Source organism: Crocodylus siamensis, chromosome 3, assembly GCF_052110815.1.
Source record: "Crocodylus siamensis isolate JL-2025a chromosome 3, ASM5211081v1, whole genome shotgun sequence".
NCBI classification, from domain to species: Eukaryota; Metazoa; Chordata; order Crocodylia; family Crocodylidae; genus Crocodylus; species Crocodylus siamensis.
In genome coordinates this window covers 197,408,477-197,426,716 of record NC_143397.1, presented here as the reverse complement: position 1 = coordinate 197,426,716, position 18,240 = coordinate 197,408,477, and the positions used below count along the sequence as shown (strand labels likewise).

The following is an 18,240-nucleotide window of genomic DNA, read 5'->3' as shown; positions in this document are numbered from 1 at the left end:
TAACAGCATCATGTTCAAAATTTGCTGGTTTTTAAGTTTTTAATACAACTTCAAACAGCATACACTGAACATCAGAATCTCAGTGTAGTGCAATCTGTTAAGTGTTTAGACAAAGCATAGTAGTTAGTTTGCTATTTATTTTGGAACTAGTTTGACATTCTTTTTGACTATTATTCATGATACAATGGTTTGTTAAGCATACTGTCAGCTCACTGAACAAACAATTTATCCAGGCAGAATCATGCTTCCCAATGCAGCTAATGAAAGCTAATTTTCTCTGAATGATTCACAGTTATATTATCGTGTTTTAAGTTAATAGTTCAGAAAAACACAACCAAATTAAACAAGTTTCAAACGTTTTCATTAGCTTTTATTTGTAGGAAATAAAACATAATTTATTTGGATATTGCTATAACACAAATGCACTTGCAAGCTTTAAGACACATTCTAGAGGCTTTAGTCTGTGAAGTATTAATAAAAGGCAGAAGCAGAAAAAGAAGCTCAGATTTTGAGTGCTTTCTGCAACAAATACATGTTTGTAAATTGTAACCATGCATGCATGCACAAATCTCAGTGTACAAACTGGACATGCATATCAGAGAGTGTCATCAGGCTTAATTCAATCTCTCAGTTGTGCTCCAAGGCCCCCAGGTAAATGAAGCCAGGATGGGATCTGATGTGGGATCCTCACAATCATGCTTCCTGACATGCCACACAGGCATGGCAGTAGGTGTGACTGTGGGATTCAGCATCAGATCTCATTACACCTTTTTGCCTGTGCATGATCCCAACTCCTCCTGTACCAGCAAGTAGCAAAGTATTTATAAGTAGTGAATCCTCTTTATTTATTACTCATATACAAGTGGTAAATAAAAACTGTCTTCCTCTCCACCCATCAACTGCTTGGGAACAATAATGTAAGTTAACTATCTACCTCAGACTAACATGGCTAACTACCTCTACCTGCTCTTTAGTACATGAAAGAACTACATCCTCTACAAAACCTAAATAACTGTTTACAAGTGAGAGTCCCACAGACATAGATACTACTGCAGAGTACTGAGAAGACCACACAGAAAAATCAGGGTAAAAATAAGAAACTTTACTGAGAAAAACCAAATTAATTCCACATAAACATCTAATGAGAAGGTTATGAGATGGGTGGCTTTGTGCTGCTGAGGCACAATGAAACACTCACATCATGAAACCCTTCTTCATGGCCAATACTTTTGTTGGTAATTCAGCAGAAAATTAGGAAATATAGTAAATTAAAGGACAAGGAAAATGAATTAGTTTCTAACAGCAGGCTGAGGCATGCTGACAGCAGTTTGTTTAGCTCTCTCCAGGCTGTGCATATTCTATGGGTAAATAGAAGGCCTATAGTCTACAATCATGCTTCATCTTTGATCAGGTACTAAATGGACTTCGAGCCAACATTCAATATATTTCCACAATGGGGGGCCAGTCCTAACATGGAGTGAGTGGGCACCAATTTTATGGAGCAACGAGATCAGTTCAGCTTTTAAAGTACAAAACTTCCTCTATATCTCTGGGAGTGTGATATTTGGGGTGACTTCAAAACAGGGAATCAACATGTCAAGGAGTTTTTAAGGCTCTTCCTACATTGACTCTTGTGCTGTGGTAATCATGCCTGGAAAGAATTTAACACAAAATCAACTTAAAAAAATGAATAAAGTATGAGCACTATGTATGCAGCTAATACTAGCAACTAGTACACTGAAATTGTTTTTAACACCCTGCCCACCCATTAAAAACACTTCTTGCTTACTTCCATGATACAGAAACAAATATAACTTCAAGTGTTTTTTAAAAAACATTTTCTTGTTTTTTGCTACCTCCATATCATACTGCTGTACTATTTAACCTGTGCTATGCAGGTAGCAAAGCTCAATATCCTAAAGGGTTTCATGAGGGGAAAAAATATAGAAAAGAGTAAGATTTTTTCTTGTGAAAGTTTTGTTTCATTTTTCCCTCTTCACTTCCCTTTCTCATGCAACAGCCAACCAGCTAACCACCTGTCCAGAACAAGCAAAGTCATTCCTAGGTGTATAACTACTATATGAAAAAGACAAAAAGACCTAGCAATCCATGTTAAAAATAAATATCATGAAAAAAAACTTCTGTGAACCCTTCTTTCAAACTTATAAAAAGAACTATTCTGTAGTCATTGTACTATCCATCTTTATCTCAGCATCAAATAATAATAATAAAATTAAATTCCTGAACAGAGCAGGTTGCAAATTTTTTATTAGGGAATATTTATTGGTTAAAAAATTTCAAGCATTTTTTTAACAAGCAAAAGTAAACATTTTCTATGAAAAATAATTCTGTATTTTCCAGCAACTCTAAACAAGAGCAAGATAAAAGATCTAATACTACACCTTTGTACGAGTAATACCATTCAGCGTCTTTACACATACTCCAGTGTGTGTCTGGGAGAGGGCTTTTAATTAGAGTGGCTTTGAGAGCCACTCTAATTAAAGCACTTGCATTGTAATGTGTGTTCAGTGTTTTGTGCTTCAAAATGGCAGTGGGGCATTTTTACTAAGGCTCATCAAATGAGCTTTAGTTAAAGCTCTCCCCCACTGCCATTTTGAAGCATGGGGACGCTGAATACACATGATGTGGAGGCTGTTGGAGGGTGATAATTAGCACACTCCAGCAGACTCAATCAAGTCTGCTCCATGTGCTAATTAGCATGCCTCAGAGCAGATGTCTAGCGCATGTACAGGTGCCCATTGATTACTGAGCTAAAAATTACACAGTGAGCTACTAAATCACAGGACAGATCTGAGCTGAATGTGAATTATTTGACCTTTTGGCAGCAAGTGATACACATAAACAGACAGAGTCCAACTTCTGTCATTATCAGAGTCAGTACAGCTCCTAAGTCTACAAAAAGTTACCTCTATGTTTGCCATTAAAGAACACACTTATAAAATATTTAAGCTAATACATTTTCATGGAAGCCTCAAAGAGAGCAGTTAAATCTTCTTCAGTTTGGGGTCGTGGTGATAATTTAGTCACTCTTTCCTGAAAGATGAAGGAAAAATCTGGATTAAACTGGATTGAGTAAAGCTTTGGGTAAAATCACCAGTAGTTGAACAAACAGTAGAATCACATCCATCTGTAGTAATGACTGAGCCTATCCCCCATTGCAGAATTTTGCAAAACTGTAAGCAAATAAAAGAAACAAGGCTAACACATCAGAAACTACTGCCGGTACTCATGTTGATAAATATATTTTAATTTATATTACTTCTAAGCACACTACTAACACACACACGCTTTGTTAAGAGATTAAGAACAATAGTAATGACCTTACTCTAAAGCTAGGAAATGTCAGAAATATTAACTTTTACAGAAACTTGATAGTAATTAAGTAATTAATAGTGCTGTATGTGGTGCAAGTAATTAATATTAAGAAATTAATATTAAGGTTATGGTTGCTCTGGTGTTTGGTACTTTTGAAGAATAGAGCCATTTAGGTTGTTATATATTGGGGCAGGCAATTATTTTGGATGGAAGGCTGCTTACCAAGTTTTGGCAAGCTGTCAAGAGCCGCATGGGTAGCCCCGCCCCTTGACAGTTGCCTCACCCCTTGGTTGCCATCTTTTGACTGGAAGTCCCATCCCCTAACCCCCGACTTTTGCCATCAGAAGTCCCTCCTCTTGCCCCTGTAAGTACTCCTTTTCAGCAAGGGGTTTAGCCATCTTGAAACCAGAAAAATACCAATTATATTCTAAAAATCAAACATCTACAACATTAATTAATTTGATTTCAAAAAATATTTTTGTCCTGATTTACATGTGTTTGTGTAGTGTATACAGAGGTGATTGCATAATAGCTTAAAATGAAGTCCAACTCTTGTATATTGTAGGAGGCAGTGGGGGGAATGAGGGGGTGGGTATAGGTTTGTGGGGGGCTGTGGGTGTGTGAGTATGTGGGGTGTGGGGGAGGTTGTGGGGGGTATGAGTGTGGGGTGAAGGAGCATGTGTGTGTGGATATGTGGGGTATGGGTGGGGGTTTGTGGGAGGCTGTGTGTGTGGATATGTGTGTGGGTGAGGGTTTGTGGGGTGTGGATATGGGGTTTGTGGGGGGTTGTGTCTGTGGGGGATGGTGGCTGGGGTGTGTGATAGGGTGTGGGTATGGGCGTCTGCATGTATGGCAGTGTGAGGGAAAGTGCATGTGGGACTCACCCTGCAAACACACACACACTTTATTACTCCCTCCCAACACACATACACACATACAGAGCCACATTTTGCCTGCCCCTGTTATATATGGATGTAGGAGTTCAATTTTTAGCTTTTAGGCACCAAAATCTTTGGGGTACTGAGAACTCTAATGTCCATCAAAAGCAAAGCAAGCAGAGGTTGTGCTTAGTAACATATTTGCAGAATCAAAGGTACAAAAGAGAAATTTAAATTTTAATCTCTGGAAGTAAACAGACATGGTAGGACCAAGCAGTGAATATGTCTAATGAATTTTTCGCCTCTGGTGAGCTGTATTCATGTTCTAGATCTGTTTGGTTGGAAGGAGTAACCCTGACTCAGCAATGCACTTTAACATGAGTGAAAGTCCCACTGATTTAAACAAAACTTAAGCATGTGCTTCAGTACTTTGCAAGGTAGATAATGTGTTGGGCCTACAGACAGCGGCCAATTCAACAAATTCTACATGTTATTTGGTCTGATGTAACTTGGAAGTGGTCCATAACTGGAACAATAATGCTATGGGCAAGGGCTCTACTTTGCTAACAGAGCCCTAATTTTGGAAGCATGAGAGTGAGTGCTATGCAAATTCAACAACCAACAGCTTTAACATATTTATTTCAAGATCACACAGAATTCAAGACAGCTACATCAAGTGCAAAGAGCAGATGTAAAGTACGAGGTCTTTGCTATCTAGTTCTATGGCTGAACTATACCAGCAAGTGAGGATGCAGCTTATACCAAGCTAACCATGCGATTGCTTCTACTCTGCCTTCCCAGTGAAATAAAATATAACAGCCAAAGGGGAGTTTTGCAGGCATGACTCTTTCTATTTAAACTAGGGGTTTTTGCTGGCACATCTACATATTCACCAGATCACATCTCATTCTTTCCCTATCCTGACCAATGTAGCCATGCTGGAGAAGGTTTGTAAGCATAGACATGGCCAAAAAATAATGCTAGATGCCTTACATTGTTAAAGCTGTCAGGTCTGTTTTAGCTCATTTAGGGCATTACAGTCCTGCAAATCAGTGCAGCAGTAGGCTGGGCTGCTGGGAGAAGCTGTAATATTTCCAAGGACTCTGGATAAACTAACAAGCAAAAGCTCTTGCTACCCTCTATATATAGATACAGCCTGCATTCCCTTAATGCAGAGCTGCTGATATTGCCAGTACACAGAGAATGTCTCTTCCACTCCGAGTCAGTGAATTCTGGTGCCAGCCCTAGTCATCCACAACTCCTGTGCCTGCCAGTGGCTGCAGCCAAATTATGCCCGCTTCTTGTACACTTGCATAGAGGAGTGATGAGGCTAGAGAATGGGCTCTCTGTGACTTCTCCTTTCCACTAGAACACCCACACAGGCCCAGCCACTGCTTGGCCCTTGGAATCTGAACTTCTCCAGATTTCCTGCTGTGCTGTAAAGGAGACTGTTTTCAATAGATTTACTTAAAAAATGAACTATTTTGATTTTAAGTGTAAATATTTGTCCCCAAAGACCCCCAAAACCTCCAAAACCTGGTGGTTTTGTCTCCCGGGTGCATGTGTTTTGGGGTGGGAATACATTCTACAGTTTTATTTGTGGTATCAATCTTCAAGGAAGTGTTTTGCCAGGATTAAAAGATGGTGGTTGTGGTCCAAAAAAACTGATGATTTGATGAAAAGAAAAAAAAAATATCAAAGGCTGGACTGTCTGAGATCCCCTATGAGTAATGTACCATGTAGCTACATTACACTGCACTGTATATACTAAGACAGGGTCTGAAAATTGATTGGTTCACCTCATTATTCGTGCAGTTATCAATTAGTACTGCTATAAAAGGACAATAAATTGAAATAAGCTTCTGAATTAAAAGTAAACTTGAGCTGGACAAAAAGCCATTTCAGCAGGGAACAACTGTAACAGCAACCCATCTTCCCTCCTCCCCACAAAAAACCTTCATTGTAAATGTAGCATATTCCATCAAGTATCTGTAAAAGTTACTATTTTAAAGGATCAAGAATTTATCAGTAGAAACTTTCAAAAGTCTCCCTGTATGTAAGTGGATAAGGCATAGGGGTGGATGACAGGTGGAGCTGGGTTCAGTCTCTGACTCTGCCACTGCTCTGGTGTGTATGGCCAGGAAAGTCACTTCACATTTTTGTACCTCCTTGCCCTGAAATGTGAAATGGGAATCATTCTACTTACCTTCTTTTGTAATGAGCTTTGAAATTTATGGGTTAGGAGAAATAGATGAGTTACAGGGTGCAGTTAAAGCAAGTGACTTGTTTTTCAACCTGACAAAATTTTTCCTTGATATCACGGGGCATAAAATCATAGGTAGCTGTAACAACATGCAACAAATGAACGAATCTGCCATTTTACAATGGAGTTACCAAATTTTACTTTAGATCAAGTGGACTGAAACATTTTTGTAAGTGTCACAACATAAAGAGTATTACAGGTTTATTCCATCGCTCCAGAGGAATTTTTATAAATTCTGATGGGGGTTGGCAGAATAAGAAAAGAAAGCCATCTGGAAAAAGCATTGCAACTCCTCAGTATGGGGAAGTGTAATGCAGAGCAAGTTTGATCATTCTTAGCAGATAAAGCATCACTTCTAATCTTTCTTGGTTGCATAGTTGGTATAGCCAGCTAAAAATGGGAACAATTTCCATAAAAATACTATGGAAATGGTCCTTATTTTTTTCAAAATGTGTAAGTATGAAGTTTTTCTATCAGTTTAATAATTCAATCTTCTTTTGAAAGGCAAGTGACTAACAGATGGCAATATGCACTCCATCTTACTGCAAAGAAAACCCTGTGCTAGGAGAAAACAATAACTGACTTCATCCATTAATTGCTCCATTGTTAATGGTCATATTGGAGTTCTGGATGCAAACATTTATTTTAAAATAAAAATATCTTCATTTTAAAAGTTTGCTTTTTAAGGGAAAATTGCCTTTGCTTTCTGACTTACCTGAGGCAGAGTGCCTTTGACTAGTGCAGGGATATCAGCTTTAGAGTAACCAAGTGCAGTTAAGCCATCATCAACATTCAGATCAAACAAGAATTTCCGGAGCGTGTCTGCCAAAACAAGCCCTGCATCTTTGATTCTGGCAGTGCGGATGTCAGCTCCTAAAATAAGACATAAAGCCTTGACTGTAGGGTGCAGAGAATGGAGGAAGCTGTTCTGGATTTAATTTAATCATAATATAAGCTGAATACATATCCATACATAACAGCCACCTCTCTGAAAGAAACACCAAGGAAAAAAGAGAGATCACTGGCTTCAGTTTGCAGTTAGAATAGTTTGTATAAATGGGATAAACTAGGTCAGGAGACAGGAGAAGGAAGAGAGTTTCATGTGGCAGTTAGCTTTTCTGGCAGCAGCTTTCTTTCCCCATGTGCTTGCACGGAGAAGCACTTTTCAGTCGGACTAACTGCTGGGAGCAGTGGCAGAAAAGTAGTTAGAGCAGACTGGTGTCAGCGGATGACCATACTATTTATTTTTATGGACAATGTGCCAAATGCTAATTTCTTCAGTGCCTGGGGTTTGCTGACATCTAGACCACATGCAAATCAGTGACTAAGGATTTCCTTTCTGCTTTCAAAGTTATGCTGTCCTCTAAATATATGGCAAGAGTGGGTATAGCTTAAGGCACAGAGAAGACATAGGTAGGTGCTCTGGCCAGAGGCATATATGGTGTTTAGATAATATAGTTTACATTACAGAAGATAGGTATGTTTGATAGAAGAGAGGGAACTAAGGTCCTGGAAACAACTGTGAAAAGGAGTTGAAAATATCAGCATTTATAGAAAAGCTGCAGATGATTCTTAAGGCTGTTTCTTCCATGTGTATCTGTAGTTGCATCAACAAAGAAAAGAGGTATGTGCATGGAGAAAAATACTACTCAATTTTTTTAAAAGTCCACTAACACTAAGGGAGACAGCATAGTTTTGGTTAATGATAAATTCATTCTTAAACTTAAATTCTTCATGATTCTTAATGTAATCAGAACAAACTTAGTGGAGTTATATCAGAAATGCATTTGGCTTTAGCTGTTTACTGGAAAGTAAGTAAAGTCCCAACTACAGAAAAACCTGTACTCAAAACTTCAGTATAAGCAGCCCAGTGAATACACACACACATTTTAGGAGACTTAGATGTTTGGATAGTAAAAATAACAATATAGTGGCAATAGCTCTAAGGGATCAGATGGAAGATGGAATATGACAGGAGCCTTGCATTTTCATGTTAGTGGTTTTATGGTCGTGCAGTTGGTGGTCATTCTGTCTCACTCTATGTCAGGGGTGTCAAACTCATTTGGCTCCATGGGCTGGTGTGCGGCTGGTCCACGGGCTGGATTAGGCCCACAGACCCCTGCCCATGTGCCTGACCCAGCACATGCAGCACCTGCCCAAGCCAGTCCAGGATGCTAGCCTAAGACAGCACCATGTGTGGTACAGCCAGGGACCAGCCCCAATGAGCGCTGCATGTGGTGCAAGGCTAGATGGTGCATTGTGTGGGTCAATGAGGCAGCACCAGGGACTGGATTATGGTGCTCTGCAGCCTGGATTCAGCCCATGGGCCATAGGTTTGACACTCCTGCTCTATGGGAATAGAAGGTTCAAACAGTAGGTAACAAAAAAGGAAGGAAAAAAAAAAGAATGAAGAGAAGGAAGAAACATCTCTAAAATCAGGCATGAGAAAGATTATGAAAAACACCCTTAAATACTGTCATAGTGATAGTGAACAACATCACTTTGCTTGTATCTATACTGCTTCCACACCAGTGGTAACACACAACTATCCCATTTAAAAATCCACTAAGGGAGGCATTAAGAGTTTTTTTTATTTTTGGCTGCACACAAATCTGCAGCTACACACACACACACATACAGAGGCATACATACACACAATAACTGCTTATTACTCTACATCTACATCATTACAAAGTTTCTTAGTCACTTGAATCACCTTCTGCAATTGACTGGATTTGGGACTAGGATCAAAATGTAAACCTAAGCTAGAAAACAGTAAGTTACTTTATTATCTGTCTATAATAGCAAAGCAAACAATAACCCAAGGAGAGTAGGGCTTTCAAATATTTCTGGCAGTAACTCAGGAATTCCTAGGCTACTTAGTTAAAAAATAAAGACCCTCCCCCAGAGTTCAAACTCCCCTGGTATTATGAGCTGGCCCCTAACAGACATTTTTTCAGTCAACGTATATGCATTTGTATATTACTGATGGGCCCTAGAAATAGCCCTCCTGGATTAGGACTTGTGTACTTCTATATCCTGTCTGTAATTGCAACCAGTACATACAACATGTGTTGGAGGAAGGCACAACAACCACCATAACCAACAATGATGTCATAATATGCAATAGGGGAAGTTTCTTCCTCATCCCCAGTCAGCCACTGGGTTATGTTCTGAAGCTGCTAGTCTAATATTGTATCTATCTTATGTAATGTTAGCATGCATAGTCATTTACCTAAAGGTGTAACCTTTTCCTGAATCCTACTAAGCTTTTCATACTGTCTCCACTGCAATGACTGCAAAGTAGCACACACATGCTCAACTACCTATTGGTGGAACCTGTAGCTGCCTAGCTGCGGCAGCGTGGAGCTCATCATGCGCTGCAAAACCTGTCTGAGAGGCAAGGCAAATTAATCCACACTGAACTCTAAACCAGTAACAGTGACCCACAGAAGCACTGAGATGGCTCAGATATGTCTACCGTACACTACTGCCACTGTTGACTACTAGGTACAAGTTCACTTAGTCTCTAGGATAGGGGTGACCAACTCAAGGCATGTGTGCCACAAGTGGTACACGCAACACGTTGTTTGGCACATGACAGATCCCACAGGGAGCAGGGAGAACAGCACAAATAAGGCAGGAAGGAGAAGGCAGAGCAAGGGAGCAGGCAGGGGAAGGGAATCAGAGCATTGCTCAGAGAAGGAGCAAGACTTACTTTGTGGCACACCAGCCAAGGAGGCTGGCCCACAATGCTCTGAGATAGAGCTGTCCAACTTCTAAGTAGCCAGCAGGGGCTGCACACTCCTCAGGCTACACTAGTAGGGACTGCACCAGCAGCCCCTGCCACCAAAGGTCAAAAGCCCTGGGGCCCACATGCCCCCTCCTTCCCCCACTGCACCGTGCACCTGGGTATGACTCTGCTGCACCTGTGCCCCCTGCAAACCTGCTTACTGTTTACATAGGAAGACATTTTTATTTGTATTGCTAAGTTCTATGAAAGAGATTCATACCTAGTATCTCTGCAGCCTTCAAGTGCCGCTCAGGGTGCATTTGTGCCGTGAAAGCAAACACTGCTGGTGATGTGAGCACCACCGAAAGTCCATGTGGCTGGAGAAAAACCAAAACATAGTGCATGGTGCTAACTGGGTGTCTTAACACTGCTGCTGTCAGCTGGAGAGGCTGATGGGTTTTCAGGCTTGTTAACATAAGAATCATGTAATTGTAGCAATAGGAAAATAACCTGATTTTACCACTAGAGAATGATCCACGTTATAATCCTTTGCCTTGTAATTCTTCACCAAGCCAGAAATAGGGTAAGACATGCCATGGCTGGAAATTAAAGTAGAAAGGAAGTAGTTAGGGCATTAGCCCAAGACATAGGAGCCATGCAGGGGTGGATCCAGTAGGGGTGCAATGGTGCACTTGCACCCAGTTTCTACTCCCGGTCCATCCGAAGTTTAAAACCAACTGCCTAGCATAGCAGTAGCAGCAGCACTTCTATTCAGGCAGCAACGAGGAAGTCAACTGACTTAATGGCTCATTAGAATTTGCTTGATTCCTTCTAAACTCTTTATTCACAGGTGTTAATGACCCTCTTTCCTTGTAAATGATTTTATTGGCTCTACTTACTTCTGCAATGCTGCTGTCTGTTAGCTGCTCCTAGTAAGGTAGCTCACATTTCATACCACTGCAGACCTTTTTATCTCTAGCCAAAAACATTGACTCAGGTGTGGAAATATTAACTCAGGCAAACATTACCCCAGGTATGGAAATCACTTTCAGAAAAGAAATGGAGGCACTGGCCAGTTGCTCAAAAAGGCCTGATTTTATTTTATGAATCTGAAAAAGAGATGTACATTTAACTTTAAGGACTCTAGGACTAATTAAACAACATCTTTGGTTTATTTTTTCCTAGTTTGCTGTGTTTTATATATATGATACAGTGTATCAATGCACATTAGAATAAAGGGTTTTTTTGCTTCAATCTTAAGTTGAATAATATAGCTCTAGGCCCCTACTTATTAATAAAGCTTCTAGTTTATTTTTAACTGGAGGAAAATGTGTTTTGTGTTATATGTGATGATGCACCACACCATCTGCACCCCCTTTTTCAAAATCCTAGATCTGCCCATGGAGCCATGGGTCAATTTCTTGGATGTACCAGGCTTCCCATGTGCAAGTGAAAGACATTTAGGTTCCCTTTGATGTCAATGAAACTGAATTCCATGAAAATTATATGCTTACATACCATGGATAATTCATGGAGCCACAGCCACTGTGTACCTCAGGTCCCATTGAAAAAACAGATAATGGCATTTCCTTATCTAGAAGGGGAACTGTGAGGATGAAGGAACTATATCATTTTTGAGGCATTCAGACACTATGGTAACAGGGGCAGATAGGGCACCTTAAATAGCCAATGCCCTTATTTTGATCATAGTTCCTGATTATAAAAAGCATTTGAAAGATTAGGAAATGTGTTGGCAGCGATTCATACTTGATCAAGCTATAGGCATACAGGGAGGAGTTCTGAACAGGGGTTTATCAATAATGTTTTTGCATAATTTTTGGCACAGGCTCTGATTCAGCAAGGTAATTAATCACATACACAATTTTAAACATGGCAGCAGCCCCAGGGACATCAATGGCAATGCTCATATGCAGTTGCGTAGCTAAGGTGGGGTAATCTGGGCAGCAGCCCCAGGCACCAACTTTTTGAGGTGGGGAGAGTGGAAAGATAATAGTTGCTGCTGTAGCTGTACCACTATGCCAGCAGCAATGGCAGCTGGAAGTTGCCACTGCTCCTGTATGTAAGCTACTCCCCGAGTACCCAACTGCCCTGTTATATCCCTGCTCACATGTACTTTGCTGAACTGAATGCCATAAAATCGATAGTTAGTTTGAATGGTTACTACTTAAATCTTTATCAGTATATCCCTTAATGTGTAACTATAGCTCAGTTTAGCCTGTAAAACAATTAAACCCAGTCAGTGTGTCTGGCCTCACTTCAAGAAAGACACAAGGAGCACCTAAACATGTGCCCGACACCAGCTCCAACACATGCTAATTAGCATCCTCCAGCAGCTTTGATGTCATGTATATTCAGTGTCCACACGCTTCAAAATGGCAGCAGGGGCACTTTAACTAAAGCTTGTTGAATGAGCTTTAGCTAAAGCGCTCCTGCTGCCATTTCGAAGTGCAGAACACTGAATACATAAGATGCTGTGGGCACTTTAATTAGAGTAGTTCCTGAGAGCCACTTTAATTGAAGTGCCCTCCCCTCCCCGCTAGAGCACATGTAAAGAAGCCCAAGATGTTCTTTATATGGACATACTCACTTTGTTCTCACAGGGTACGTAAGGCCGCTGAACAACTAGAATGGAACTATGCTGCTTTAACTGACATTTGAGTTTCTTAATAACCATGACCTCAGCCTGACCCAGCTGGTGCCCTGCCCCTGGCTCAGGCCATGTTTGCAGCTTGAGTGGGATGGAGGGGCTGGGCCAGAACCTGTGGCGCTGGTGAGGGGAAACAGCATCTGGGCTGGGTTCTGCTTTGCTGCACGAGACTGGAAAGGGCCCTGTCCTGCAGGTAAGCCCAGGAAAGCAGCTGCTGGGCAGGCTTTTCCCGTGCCATGCTGTGCTGTGTTGCTTGGGCTGTGCAGGGTAGGGCTGCGCCGGCACTGGGGAGGGGAAGCAGCAGGTCCAGCCCAGTCAACACCAGGGAGGAGAGGTGGCAGCACAGCCGCGTGCAGCTCGAGACAGGATGAGCCCAGCTGGAGCGGCAGGGGCTCAGCTGCATTTCCCCCCGCCTGTGCTGGTCAGTCCTGAGTGGCACACGGCTCTGCCGCCGCTTCTGCTGGCTGGTGCAGACCCGACCAGACTTGCCCCGTCCCCAGCAGCATGTGGGAAGCTGGCTTCAGCCGCATGCCGCTCCAGATGGGGCAGACCCAGCTGGGTCTGCACTGGCCAGAAAAGGTGGCATGCAGCTGAAGTAGGCTTCCCACGTGCTGCTGGGGATGGGAGGAGCCCGGCTGGGTCTGCATCAGCCAGCAGAAGCAGCAGTGGAGCCATGTGCCACTCAGGACGGGAGGAGCTTCTGCTCCCTGGTGCAGACCTGGCCAGGCCTGTCTCATCCGAAGCAGCATGAGGCTGAAGCCAGCTTCCCACGTGCTGCTGGGGATGGGGTGAGCCTGGCCGGGTCTGCACTGGCCAGCAGAAGCGGTAGCGGAGCCTGTGCTGCTTGGGACTGACTGGTGCAGGCAGGGGGAAAGCGCAGCTGAGCCCCTGCTGCTCTGGCTGGCCTTGTTGCATCCTGAGCGGCACATGGCTCTGCCGCCGCGTCTGCTGGTCAGTGCAGACCCGGTCGGGCTCCTCCCATCCACAGCAGCACATGGGAAGGTGACTTTAGCTGCATGCTGCTTTTTCTGGCCGGTGTAGACCTGGCTGGGTCTGTCCCATCCAGAGCAGCATGCGGCTGAAGCCAGCTTCCCATGCGCTGCTGGGGATGGGGTGAGCCTAACTGGGTCAGCACTGGCCAGCAGAAGCGATGGCAGAGCCTCCTCCTTTTGGGACCAGCTGGCACAGGTAGGGGGAAAGTTCTGGCGGAGGTCTGATGCCCCTGAAACCCCACTGCTGGGGCAGGATGTTAGAGGGGTCACAACCCCTTGCTACCTGGCAAGCTGTGCAAGGGAGGGACTTCTGGCAACAAAGGTCAGGGGGTGGGACTTCTGGTCCCAAGATGGTGACCATGGGGTGGGGCAACTGAAGGGGCTGGGCTACCCATGCGGCCCTTGACAGCTTGCGAAAACTCATCAAGTGGTCCTCCGTCCAAAATAATTGCCCACCCCTGCTATACACAGTGGCCAAGTCTACATGGGATGCTGACTGTGCAATAGCGTCACATGGCACAAAGTGTGATGTGATGCTACTGAGCAATAGTAATGAGCTACTGCAGTCAGCGTCACCTAAAAGCCATTCAGTGATGCTACTGTGCAGTAACTTAGTTACTATGCATTCATTTAATATTCGTGTAGGCAAGTACTAAATGACTGCAGTAATGACCACACAGTCAGCACTTCACATAGACGCAGCCAGTGAGTAGTACCTTACTCTTTAAACAGTCCTATTTAATTTGGCAGGCCTGACTGTGGTGTAAAGTACTGTTTCATATGAATAAGGGTAGTCTGGTTCATAGCATCTGATTACTTCACAAATATAGGGAACACTGGATTAAGCCAGAAGATTTCTCAGCAGTTGGAAACACGCATGAGGGAGGAGGTGGCTGGCAAAGAGCTGATGATGATACTGTACTTACCAAAGATGAACACCTGCATTTCCAAAACCAATACCGGCAAAACCACTTGCTAAGTGCATATTAGCCCTTGCTTCATGGTCTTCAGAGTCTCTGATGGCTCTACAAGCAATAGAGATGATTAACACATATGCCACGTTTACACTGCTTCCAGGCTCAACATGAGACTGCCACCAAGAAGCATGCCCCACCAACTTGCTCCTGCTTAGCCTAAATGAAAGCCTGGACACTACAAATAGAAACAACAACATTTATTTATACTGAACTCCTTCAGTGAAGGCAAAATCCCACTTTTCACCATCACAGAACTGAGTCACCCATCTCCACACTGTGTTTGTTATTACGATGTGGTGGAAATAGCAGTTATTATTTTATCTTTTCCCCTATACAGGGGATTCTGGTTACTGTCATGAGTGCAGATCTGAGACCACTCCCAGCTTTTCCATCTACATCTGACAGGGTTTAAGGGTCCACCTGAGCAGGCAGGGGACCTGACCGCTCTCTCTCCTTATACCCCAGTCTGGTTCAGGAGCTTGACAATACTGAGAGATTCCAACCACAGGAATAATAAATAGGCAGTCAAGCTAGTTATGCTATGCACAGTAAGGGAAAAGTGTGGATTCTTAGATTGGAAAAGCCAGAACATCTGAAAATTATCCGGGGGCTAGATCTTCATTGGTAAAGATATAATCCAACTTTCAATTAAGAAAAAGAAAAAGAGAATCAATTTAAACTGGGCCCTAAATGATCTTGAAGTAAGTTATTAACTACTTTCAATAAAGGCATCATTTTAAATGCATCACAGATTAATATGGATCTAGTATTCTGTACAAATGTCTTCTCATCATGCTGACAGTCAGAGATATGATAGCAGCCTCGTGACACTTTATTGAGTATTTTCCCTGAGGCTATTACAGAAAAATGACAACTAAATACTCAATTTTCATAGGATTGCTCTTGGATTTAGCCATGTGACTTCTAGGGGTGCACCAATAGAGATTTTTTTGTCTGATACTGATGGCCAATTTTTAATGAGCCATATCAGCCGATACTGATCTGATTGCCGATATGCAGCTGGGCATTTTGAAGAGCAGAGTCTGGCTAGTAAGTCTGTTGTGGGGGGAGGGAAGGGGCATGAGGACCCTGCGGTGAGGGAAGGAGTAGGGCTAGGGCAGGCACTGCCCAGCCAGGGTGGAGTGTGGGGTGTTGCTCCTGCCACTGTATGCACCCCGGGAGGGCATGAGGGGTGTGTGACCCCAGATCTGTGTGCGGGGCGAGGGCGACCTGCTGCCGCAGCCTTGGGCCGGAGCTGCACTGGGGGCAGGTGGTGGTGGCACTAGGAAGGGCTGCAGTCACCCCGAAATTTGCTGCCCCTGCCCTGAGTGTAGCCCTGGCCTAGCTCACCGCTGGGAAGAGCCTGGTGCCACCCCTGACCCCAGCCTGCAGCAGCAGCCCACCTTTGCCACCTTTGCAGATCCGGGGTCACATGCCCTCCAGGGGTGTGTGCAGTGGCAGAAGCTGCCACCCCCTCCCCGTGCCTCCTGGATGAGTTGCTTGCGGCTTCATTCTGTACTCTGCCCCGGCTGTGCAGCGCCTGCCCCTGCCCCAGCCTCAGCCCCACTTTCTCCCTGACTGTGGGAGCCTCAATTTGCCCACTCCCCGCCACGCACCTTCCCTCACAACAGAATTACTGGCGGGACCCGGCTGCCTTCCATGCTCCCGGGCTGCACTCCTGACCACCTGCATGCTGCGTTGCAGCTGTGCGCATGCACAGGGCATTTATTGGCCACAACAGCCAAAAAAAAGCCGATTGCTGATACTGTCAATTTTTCTTATATTGGTGCTGATCCGATATGGGACTGATGTATTGGTGCACCTCTAGTGACTTCCATTGCTGCAACTGAGTGTTACATGGCTAAATCTTTAGACACCACTTTAAAAAGTTATCTGACAAGGTCAAATTGTTGAAACCTAACTTGGTTCCGATTTTATTTGATGTTATTTTACTGAGGGGCAAAGCTAAGGGCCAGGATAGAAAATGAACTTCTGATACAGTTGTTCACTTCATCTCAGACAAGGTTGGCTTTTTACCAGTGTTCATCACCAGGCATGGAATTGAGCCTGATATCGGTATAAAGGTTTCCTAGACAGACATTACCTTTTCAAATATTTTGCCACAATACGCAGTGCATGGAGAGCCCAGACATCACTGATCGGATTGCTTCCCTGGTAAGCCGGCCGGTTGATTGGATTTGAAGGGCAAGGACTGCGCATCTTATAAGGAAGAGCTGTGTATGATTCTAAGGCATGGCTAAAATAGAAAGGTTTTTTTTAATAAAGACATTTTTATACTTGAAATGGAAGAACACCATTTTTCTCCAGCATACATCTCCTGCAAGGGATTTAGGGAGTTACAAACTCACTTCCACTGAATACACCGAGCTCCCACAAAAATGGCATTTCTTTCCTACAGGACAGGAGAAATATAAAGATGCCAGGACTATACATGTATCCCCCTTACTCCCTTCTTTTTTAAGGAGTTGACCTTGACAAAGCAAAATCAACACTATCAAAAGGAATTGACTGCTGTCATTTTTGTCTGCTGGCAACTACTAGTTATGGTCATGATGAAATGTCCAGCTTTACACAAAAAACATGAAGGAGGTACAAACTTTTAATTACAGCTGCACCGATACATTGGTACATATTGTATCGGCACCGATAAAAGGAAAATTGACATAACCGGCTTTTTGGCTGCTGCAGCCAATGATGTCGCTGATAAATGCTGTGTGCATGTGCGCAGACGCAGCATGCACGTGGCCAGTAGTGCAGCCTAGCAGCTTGGAGAGCAGTGTCTGGCTGGTAAGTCTGCTGGGGGGGAAGGGACAGGGAGGGAAGAAGTGTGTGTGTGGGGAGAGGAGATCAAGGCCCCCATGGTGAGGGAGGGAGCGGGGCACATGCCCCCCATACCTGCTCCAGGGATGTGCACAGCAGCGGGAGCCACCCCAACACTCCCTGACGGGCTGCAGCTCTGTCCCACACTCCACCCTGTCCTTGCAGCCCCTGCCCCAGCCCCAACCTCACTCCCTCTCTCACCATGGGGCCTTCAAATCTGCACCCCCATGCCCCTTTCCTCCCCCCACCCCTTTTCTGCAACAGACTTACCAGCCGACCGCTGCTCTCTAAGCTGATGGGCTGAATATTGGCAATTGGATCAATATCAACTGATATGGATGCTTAATAATAAGCCACTGGTATTGACCCCAAAAATCTTTACTGGTGCACCCCTACTGTTAAGGTGTTTCTGGATAAACAAGCTCAAGCATACCACAGAATATGATCTTCTACAGCATTTTCACAGTTAAAACCTTGGGCTGAACCATTCTATTTGTCTTTCAAAATGGTGACTGATTTTTGAACCAAGTTATAGAATGGGGTAGGCAATGT

At 43.6% G+C, this 18,240-nt stretch overlaps 1 protein-coding gene across 5 annotated transcripts in view; it reads right to left on the bottom strand.

The window, feature by feature from the left end:
- Positions 1 to 348: 348 nt before the first annotated feature.
- Positions 349 to 18,240, bottom strand: part of ADHFE1 (alcohol dehydrogenase iron containing 1) — a 34,552-nt gene continuing 16,660 nt past the window's right edge. For 3 of the 5 annotated variants that reach the window (XM_090040085.1, XM_090040082.1, XM_090040086.1), the window contains exons 9-14: positions 16,952 to 17,104; positions 14,797 to 14,895; positions 10,731 to 10,809; positions 10,491 to 10,587; positions 7,193 to 7,350; positions 349 to 3,054 (exon numbers count right to left, since the gene is read on the bottom strand). In XM_090040085.1, coding sequence (XP_089896211.1) covers positions 2,971 to 3,054; positions 7,193 to 7,350; positions 10,491 to 10,587; positions 10,731 to 10,809; positions 14,797 to 14,895; positions 16,952 to 17,104 — 670 coding nt within the window. In that variant the 3' untranslated portion in view covers positions 349 to 2,970. Of the gene's footprint in view, positions 3,055 to 7,192; positions 7,351 to 10,490; positions 10,588 to 10,720; positions 10,810 to 14,796; positions 14,896 to 16,951; positions 17,105 to 18,240 lie in introns of all 5 variants that reach the window. The other 2 variants (XR_016441445.1, XM_090040083.1) reach the window with 2 other exon arrangements.